General features: G+C 46.4%; 1 protein-coding gene across 2 annotated transcripts in view; it reads right to left on the reverse strand.

Annotated features, from left to right (window-relative positions):
• GCGR (glucagon receptor) overlaps positions 1-8,564 on the reverse strand; it is a 96,678-nt gene that overhangs the window by 14,284 nt on the left and 73,830 nt on the right. For both annotated transcript variants that reach the window (XM_089657515.1, XM_089657516.1), the window contains 2 exons: positions 5,095-5,155; positions 880-949 (listed from right to left, as the gene is read on the reverse strand). In XM_089657515.1, the coding sequence (XP_089513641.1) occupies positions 880-949; positions 5,095-5,155 (131 nt within the window). The remainder of the gene's footprint in view (positions 1-879; positions 950-5,094; positions 5,156-8,564) is intronic.

An 8,564-nucleotide genomic window follows, 5' to 3' on the forward strand; every position in this document is an offset into this window, starting at 1 on the left:
AAGGCTGTTTGATCCTGTCTTCTCTGCTCCTCCCCTTGTTCAAATGTCCACTTCTTATCTCCTGATAACACAGACTGAGCCATAGCCATTCTGCACATGCTCAGTTTAAGGTGTAGTGCTAGAGGTTTTTTTTTTCCCCCTTGGGAGAGTGCAAGTGATCAGCACGGTCTAGACAGAGGTCAGGGGTCCAGCATGCTCCTAAAGCAGAAAGAAAACTCCTCCTACAAGATTAACCAGAGCTCTGCTGAACACTGATAGAAGTCACAAGACTGCTCTAACTGCTGATCAGAAAAGGTGTTTAGCAGTTTATATTTACTAAAATAATTGCATTTCCATGTTGTGTGTACTGTGGGAGACCAGATATAGTGAATTCAGGGTCCGGGGAGACCAGATATAGTGAATGCAGGGTCCTGGGGGACCGGATATAGTGAATGCAGGGTCCGGGGAGACCGGATATAGTGAATGCGGGGTCCGGGGAGACCAGATCTAGTGAATGCAGGGTCCGGGGAGACCGGATATAGTGAATGCGGGGTGCGGGGAGACCAGATATAGTGAATGCGGGGTGCGGGGAGACCAGATATAGTGAATGCAGGGTCCTGGGAGACCAGATATAGTGAATGCGGGGTCCTGGGAGACCGGATATAGTGAATGCAGGGTCCGGGGAGACCAGATATAGTGAATGCAGGGTCCGGGGAGACCGGATATAGTGAATGCAGGGTCCTGAGTTTAGTAACACTTTAATTTTTGGAAAGAGGAGCACCCTCCCAGAAATTTTAATTTCAAGGGTGCACCGATCTTAAAGCTGATAGTGCACCTCAGTGCACAGTCCACGTGAAACTGCCCCCACACACTGGATTAAAAAAAAACAAATATAATTACCGTTATTGCAAGAAGCACCGGTGACCGCAGGATCCACCAGTATCCCATGTTGATATTTATGGTCCAGCACCTAAATGAAGAAACAAAAATTTAGCACGGTCTGGGATAAAAAAAAAAGTCTGTAAATATTATTCAAGAAGCCTATTTGTTTCATCTTAATGTGAGGATCGTCCATCTATTTACAAGTGAAGATTTTAAGTTCATTCAGAACAAATTAAATTTATGCTGGAGGTGGAGTGTAGAAGGGTAGGAACAGTTGTCTCCAAACTGCGGCCCTTTGCTTGCCTCTACCTGGACCTTGGGGAGCTATTCCTCCAACTAATACCAAGGATGAGGCAGTATTCCTTCCTCTGATACCAATGATGGGGCACTCTTCATCCCACTGACACCAATAATGGGCAACTATCCCTCCCACTGACACCAATGATGGGGCAACTATCCCTCCCACTGACACCAATGATGGGGCACTATCCCTTCCACTGACACCAATGATGGGGCACTATCCCTTCCACTGACACCAATGATGGGGCACTATCCCTCCCACTGACACCAATGATGGGGCACTATCCCTCCCACTGACACCAATGATGGGGCACGATTCCTCCCACTGACACCAATGATGGGGCACGATTCCTCCCACTGACACCAATGATGGGGCACGATTCCTCCCACTGACACCAATGATGGGGCACGATTCCTCCCACTGACACCAATGATGGGGCACGATTCCTCCCACTGACACCAATGATGGGGCACGATTCCTCCCACTGACACCAATGATGGGCAACTATCCCTCCCACTGACACCAATGATGGGGCACGATTCCTCCCACTGACACCAATGATGGGGCACGATTCCTCCCACTGACACCAATGATGGGGCACTATCCCTCCCACTGACACCAATGATGGGGCACTATCCCTCCCACTGACACCAATGATGGGGCACTATCCCTCCCACTGACACCAATGATGGGGCACTATCCCTCCCACTGACACCAATGATGGGGCACTATCCCTCCCACTGACACCAATGATGGGGCACTATCCCTCCCACTGACACCAATGATGGGGCACTATCCCTCCCACTGACACCAATGATGGGGCACTATCCCTCCCACTGACACCAATGATGGGGCACTATTCCTCCCACTGACACCAATGATGGGACACTATTCCTCCCACTGACACCAATGATGGGGCACTATTCCTCCTTCCACTGACTACATCATTTTTTTTTTTTACTCCTACTGACGCTGGGACATTTTCTACTCCCACTGACCACTCCGGTCCTCATAAAGTCTGAAGGACAGTACACCAGCCCTTTGTTTGGAGACCCCTGAGTTAGAACCTCTGTTAGGTTTTTATTGCTATCTGTGGCCATTGTCACCTGTACAGAAAGTGATGGGAATAAAAAAAAAAAATTAACAGTTGTCAATAAGGACAGAGAGAGTGGAAACACTGCCTCCTTATCTTCCTGCCCCATCAACTCACAGCGTTTCCCTACCTGACATCCTATTCAACCTCCAGACCACCCAGGAATCACCAGATACATATGTTTTTTGGGGATCCCTGTTACAGCACTCAAGGTCTGTAGCAACCAATTGCAAAGCCCATGCACGGTCACATTGGTGTGAAATAAGATCTAGCCCTGCATATGTTTTCAGCTTGCTCAGCAGGATTCTGGGAGAGTGCAGGTAAGGTTAGAACAGATTAAGTGCTGCTTAGGCTCTCTACTGTACAGTGAACCTACTACTGTGCAGGTTTCCCTCCATCCAGTAGGTGGCACTGTGCTATTATATAAATGGCGTGGAGTCTGTTAAAAGAAATGTAGCCTCATGGACTCCATTGGTGTCTCAGAGGTACGAGGTGTCTGAATGGACATTGCAACGTCTGGTGACCTCTGGCAGCCATCTTGGTGAGGGACCTTTTGAGTTAGGTCTCCAAGTGGTAGATGACGAACAGGGCTTGTTATGGAAAGCGAATTGCACAGGTAAAGGTTGCTGGCAAGTAGCGTCGGTATGGGGGCAACACCTGCCTTCATTCTGGTAGGTTAGGCTCTTCCTAGTGGCACAGTTGTGCCGTCCCAGCGCACCGCCAAACACCACTTCTCCAGTGGAGTCATTTAAAGGAGGAAAAATATAAAACGAATCATCTCTATTTCATACATTCCTTCAAAACTGTTATACTAGGTGGTCACAGGCCGGCTGAAAATTTAAATAAGACTTGCTGTGAGTTGATGGGGCAGCAAGAGAAGGTAGTTAGGTGGACCTCCGGAGAAAGAGGTCAGGTTGGGCACCACCAACATAGTGACGTTTGCCAACTGTCCAAAGAGAAGGTAGAAGGTGGGGCGATGGAATGGGGTGAAATTGCAGATTTTTCAATAATGGTTTTCCTCATACAGAAGGGGCAGATGATCATAATTATGGGTATTTGTTGGCAAGTCTTGATGGATAAAACACCTTCTAAATAGGTCTTCAAAGAAATGTATCCAGAGTTTCCCTTTAGTGGTCTATAATGAGTATAATCTGAGCAAGTGGCGGGAGATATGAGGTCTGTATTGGCGTTGGAGGTTTACAGGTTTGTAAACCGGTCTGTTGACATCTGGCTTCGCTCCAGCGCTCCAGGAAATTGGCCAGTCTGTGTGACAGGCATAATGAGTCTTATCATGTACAGCAGCTCCTAGATAAACACAAGCCATTTCATACATATTGAGCTGTGTGATCATCACCTGCGGTCGGTTTGCTTAGTCAATGTTATGTTAGCGTTGGCATCAGCTAATGTCCGGCAAGAAGAACGCCAAACCACAGCGCAAGGACTGCGGTACAGAAAACACACGCAGTGGAAGGGAGCTTACTACTGGCTGTGCCGACACAACTGGAATCTAGGCGATAACAAACTGGTTTTGAGATTCAATGACTAATTTATCTGGTGTGAATGTGTGTACAATATAAACATTAATCCAGCGGCACTACTAAAGCTAAACTGTAGGCAGATAGAAAAGACACACATGAATGCAGCTCTGTATTTCTTGATAAATTATTAAATGTTTCTTGTTTTGTTTTTTGTTAATGCAAGCAGTGTACTGGAATTCAACCTGGTTAGCTGCCTCAATTCCCTGTATAGCAGAGCTCAGACTGGGAGACAATCGGGTGTGTTGCTTGTGCATGTTCCGACAAGGAATTGGGGGAAGACCAAGCTGGGGGCAACTTGCCCTGGGCCAGCGATAGGTGGGACTGGTGGCCCTGGGTGGAGATAATCTTGAGAATTCCCTGTATAGCAGAGCTCAGACTGGGAGAGGAAAGGGACAGCACTGGGAGACAATCAGGTGTGTTGCTTGTACATGTGCTGACAAAGCTGGGGGCAACTTGCCCTGGACCAGCGATAGGTGGGACTGGTGGCCCTGGGTGGAGATACTCCTGAGAATTTCCTGTATAGCAGAGCTCAGACTGGAGAGGAAGAGAACAGCACTAGGAGACGAAGGGGACCGCACTGGGAGACAATCAGGTGTGTTGCATGTGCCAACAAAGCTGGGGGCAACTTGCCCTGGGCCAGTGATAGGTGGGACTGGTGGCCCTGGGTGGAGATACTCCTGAGAATTTCCTGTATAGCAGAGCTCAGACTGGAGAGGAAGGGGACAGCACTGGGAGACAATCAGGTGTGTTGCTTGTGCATGTGCCGACAAGGAATTGGGGGAAGACCACGCTGGGGGCAACTTGCCCTGGGCCAGCGATAGATGGGACTGGTGGCCCTGGGTGGAGATACTCCTGAGCAGGGCCCATAAGCAGTGACATATGCTGGAAGTTCCATAGGAATCTGCTTTCAGCACCACATTCCTTTTTTGGCTCTGAGATGTTATGTGAAAAGGGGAGACCTAAACCATGTTCTTTAGGAACTCCCACCTTTCGCCATGACCACCATTCACTGTGACTCCACAGAAATCAGTTCCCCCTACCAAGAAAAGGTTAGAGGCTTGTGTTTACCAGCCAGGCCCAAGGTTACTAGTCCTACCTTGCAAGGAACATACTGAAAGGAAAAGTGAGCAGAGAGATTACCTCATCAGTTTGCTCCTCTTTAACTGTCCAATAAGCAGGCTGGTATGGAGAGGTGATGTTCTAGTGAATATTCAACCACTCCGGACATCCTAGCATTTTAAAATCATGTTTTTTTGAACAAAATGGTACACCCACCCCTACAGCTGCCTGCACATACTTACTGATCATTTTCATATGTATACTTGACAGCCACCCAAGGAGCCATAAATAGAACTGGGGCACCTAGAAAACAGAGAATGAAATAAGCAGATATCATTTAGATCCTAATACCTTTTATTTGCTTTATTAGCATCCCCCCCTTTTTTTTTTTCTTACAGGTACTTCTATAGCACTTTACATTACTGTACATTCATATCAAACCCTGTCCTCAAGGAGCTTACAATTGAAGGTCCCCTTTGTAACACGCATACTAGGGACAATTTATACAGCAGCCAACTAATCTACCAGCATGTATTTGGAGTGTGGAATGAAACCCATACAAGCACAGTGAGAGCATGCATACTCCATGCAGATAGTGTCTAGGGAGCCAAGTGCTTCATGGTACTTGGTTATTGTACTCAACCACTAAGTCATTGTAATTTTTTAGACTTTCCTCCTAACGTGCTATTATTATAGGAAAATATATTCTCCTTTTATACAGACGTTATAGCCTACTTTAAAGTTTTTCAATAATAATGTGTTAAAAACCAAACCTTGTTTTTGTAAATAGGTTGTGATCATATACTGTATGTATACGGGGGCAGCCATATACACTCATAAGTACTACAAAATGGTTGTTGTCCTCTCTTTTAGTGATAGTCTACCACTACAGGCCTAACTGACTGAAAGGATCACACTTTCTTGTGGTTGAACTAAAGAAGAGCTATTGTTATAATTTTATACAGTTCTGTACCCTACGAGACAAAGTACACTGCTCAAAAAAATTAGGAATACTTTTTAATCAGAGTATAGCATCAAGTCAATGAAACTCCTGGGATATTGATCTGGTCAGTTAAGTAGCAGAGGGGGTTGTTGATCAGTTTCAGCTGCTTTGGTGTTAATGAAATTAACAACAGGTGCACTAGATGGGCAACAATGAGCTGACCCCCAAAACAGGAATGGTTTTACAGGTGGAGGCCACTGTCATTTTTTTTTCCCCTAATAATCTTTTATGACTGTTTTTAATTAGTTTTGCATTTGGCTATGGTCAGTGTCACTACTGGTAGCATGAGGACATACCTGGACCCTACAGAGGTTGCACAGTCTCAAGAGCATGGAGGATATTCCAGGAGACAGGCAGTTATTCTAGGAGCTGGACAGGGTCGTAAAAGGTCCTTAACCCATCCGCAGGACCGGTATCTGCTCCTTTGTGCAAGGAGGAAGAGGATGAGCACTGCCAGAGCCCTACAAAATGACCTCCAGCAGGCCACTGGTGGGAATGTCTCTGACCAAACAATCAGAAACTCTAGTGGGCCCTGTGCTCACTGCGCAGCACCATAGAGTGCAACTGGCATTTGCCACTGAACAGCAGAATTGGCAGGTCTGCTGCTGGTATCCTTTGCTTTTCACAGATGAGAGCAGGTTCCCCCTGAGCACATGTGACAGACGTGAAAGAGTCTGGAGAAGCCATGGAGGATGTTATGCTGCCTGTAACATCGTTCACCATGACCGTTTTGGTGGTGGGTCAGTGATGGCCTGGGAAGACATATCCATGGAGAGACACACAGACCTCTACAGGCTAGATAATGGCACCCTGACTGCCATTAGGTATCGGGATGAAATCCTTGGACCCATTGTCAGACCCTACGCTGGTGCAATGGGTCCTGGGTTCCTCCTGGTGCACGACAATGCCCGGCCTCATGTGGTGAGAGTATGAAGTCCGTTCCTGGAGGATGAAGGAATTGATACCATTGAATTGCCCCCACGCTCACCTGACCTAAATCCAATAGAACACCTCTGGGATGTCATGTTTCGGGCCATCTGATGCCGCCAGGTTGCACATCGGGTTGTCCAGGAGCTCAGTGATGCCCTGGTCCAGATCTGGGAGAAAACACTCCGTTGACACCAGGACACCATCCGTTGTCTCATTAGGAGGATGTCCCTACGTTGTCAGGCATGCATGCAACCACGTGGGGGCCATACAAACTACTGAAGAGCATTCTGAGTTCCTACAGTGAAATTTCAGCAAAATGGACTCGCCTGCTGCATCATTTTTTCACTTTGATTTTCGGGGTGTCTTTGAATTCACTCCTCCTCTGTAGGTTGATAATTTTCATTTCCATCAAACGATTGGGCATTCTTACATTCCTAACACATTACCCAGTCCATATCCGTATAGAGATCCAGCAGGAAATTTTCCTCATTGAGATGCGTTTTCAAAGTGTTCCTGTAATTTTTTTGAGCCGTGTATATGTAGTGCTTTGTCCACTGTTTCTAAGCCTAGTTCTGAGGATCGACCTGCCCTCTCAGTTCCTGCTGTGGCCAATCTGACAACAGCTATGAAGAAGACAGTAATTCATAGCTGCAGCTTGTTTCAGCTATGAGCACTTTCCTGAGACCAGCAACGGCTAGAGGTAAGGGCTGACACGTCCTCCTTTTCTCTACATTCTTCTTGCCTCTGTTTGTCTCAAGAAAGTGCTCACAGCCAAGACAAGCTGCAGCCATCAATCATCCTTCTCCTTCATAGCTGTCCCCCATAGGACAACATACATGTACTTTTGTCTCATGTTTCTAAGCACTTTCTAACCCTAGTTATGAGGTCCAGGCTGCCCCCCTACCCTACTGCTGTGACTGATCCAACAACAGCTATGAAGAAGATGAATGATTGACAGCGCAGCTGGTCTTGACTGTGAGCACTTTCCCGAGACAAGCAGCGGCCAGAGGTATGCATAGACTGACATGTACCCCCTTCCTTTACATTGTTTTTGCTGCCGCTTGTCTTTGAAAAGTGTTCATAGCCGAGACAAGCTGCTCTGTCAATCATTTATCTTCATCATAGCTGTTGTCGGATCGGCCACAGCAAAAGGGTAAGGGGGCAGCCAGGACCTCCTAGCTAGGGTTAGAAAGTAGTTAGAAACATGGGACAAAGTACTACATGTACTATGCCCTATAAGGGACAGAACTGTAAAAAAAAAAATGTTTGACCTTTCTGATTTGAAAGATCTAAGGGCATTATTTTGTGTTTATTGTGAAAGAGAAAATTACCAGGAAAAGAATAATTCTTACAAAAACAACATAACACATCACATAGGAAATGCCTACCAAGACAATACAGATAATTATTGGTGATTTAGGATCAGGCATAGATATTGTGATCCCTGATAGGAGGTCTTGGGGACTGAAATCAAGAAGCAGACCATCAGTGGTCCTGCCTGAATCAAGATCCTCTGCATTGGATGAAACCACATGGCCAATGCCAATGCATAAGTCACATGACTGAACACAGGGTTACTGGTTCGTTACCATAAGTTAGAAGTTTATTCAAAATGACTAGCCTGAAATGACATAACACAAATAAGTCTCACAAGTGAACGCTAGGTTTTTGGGTTGTTGCCATGAGTTAGGCTGCAATAATACAACACAAATGAATGCATGCGTGGTAGCACAACTAGAATCAACAAACTTCTAGAAGAGGTAGACCATCAATGGCCTT

This window comes from Staurois parvus, unplaced genomic scaffold (assembly GCF_062004578.1).
Source record: "Staurois parvus isolate SC_StPar_1 unplaced genomic scaffold, SC_StPar_1.0 ptg001008l, whole genome shotgun sequence".
Classification (NCBI taxonomy): Eukaryota; Metazoa; Chordata; class Amphibia; order Anura; family Ranidae; genus Staurois; species Staurois parvus.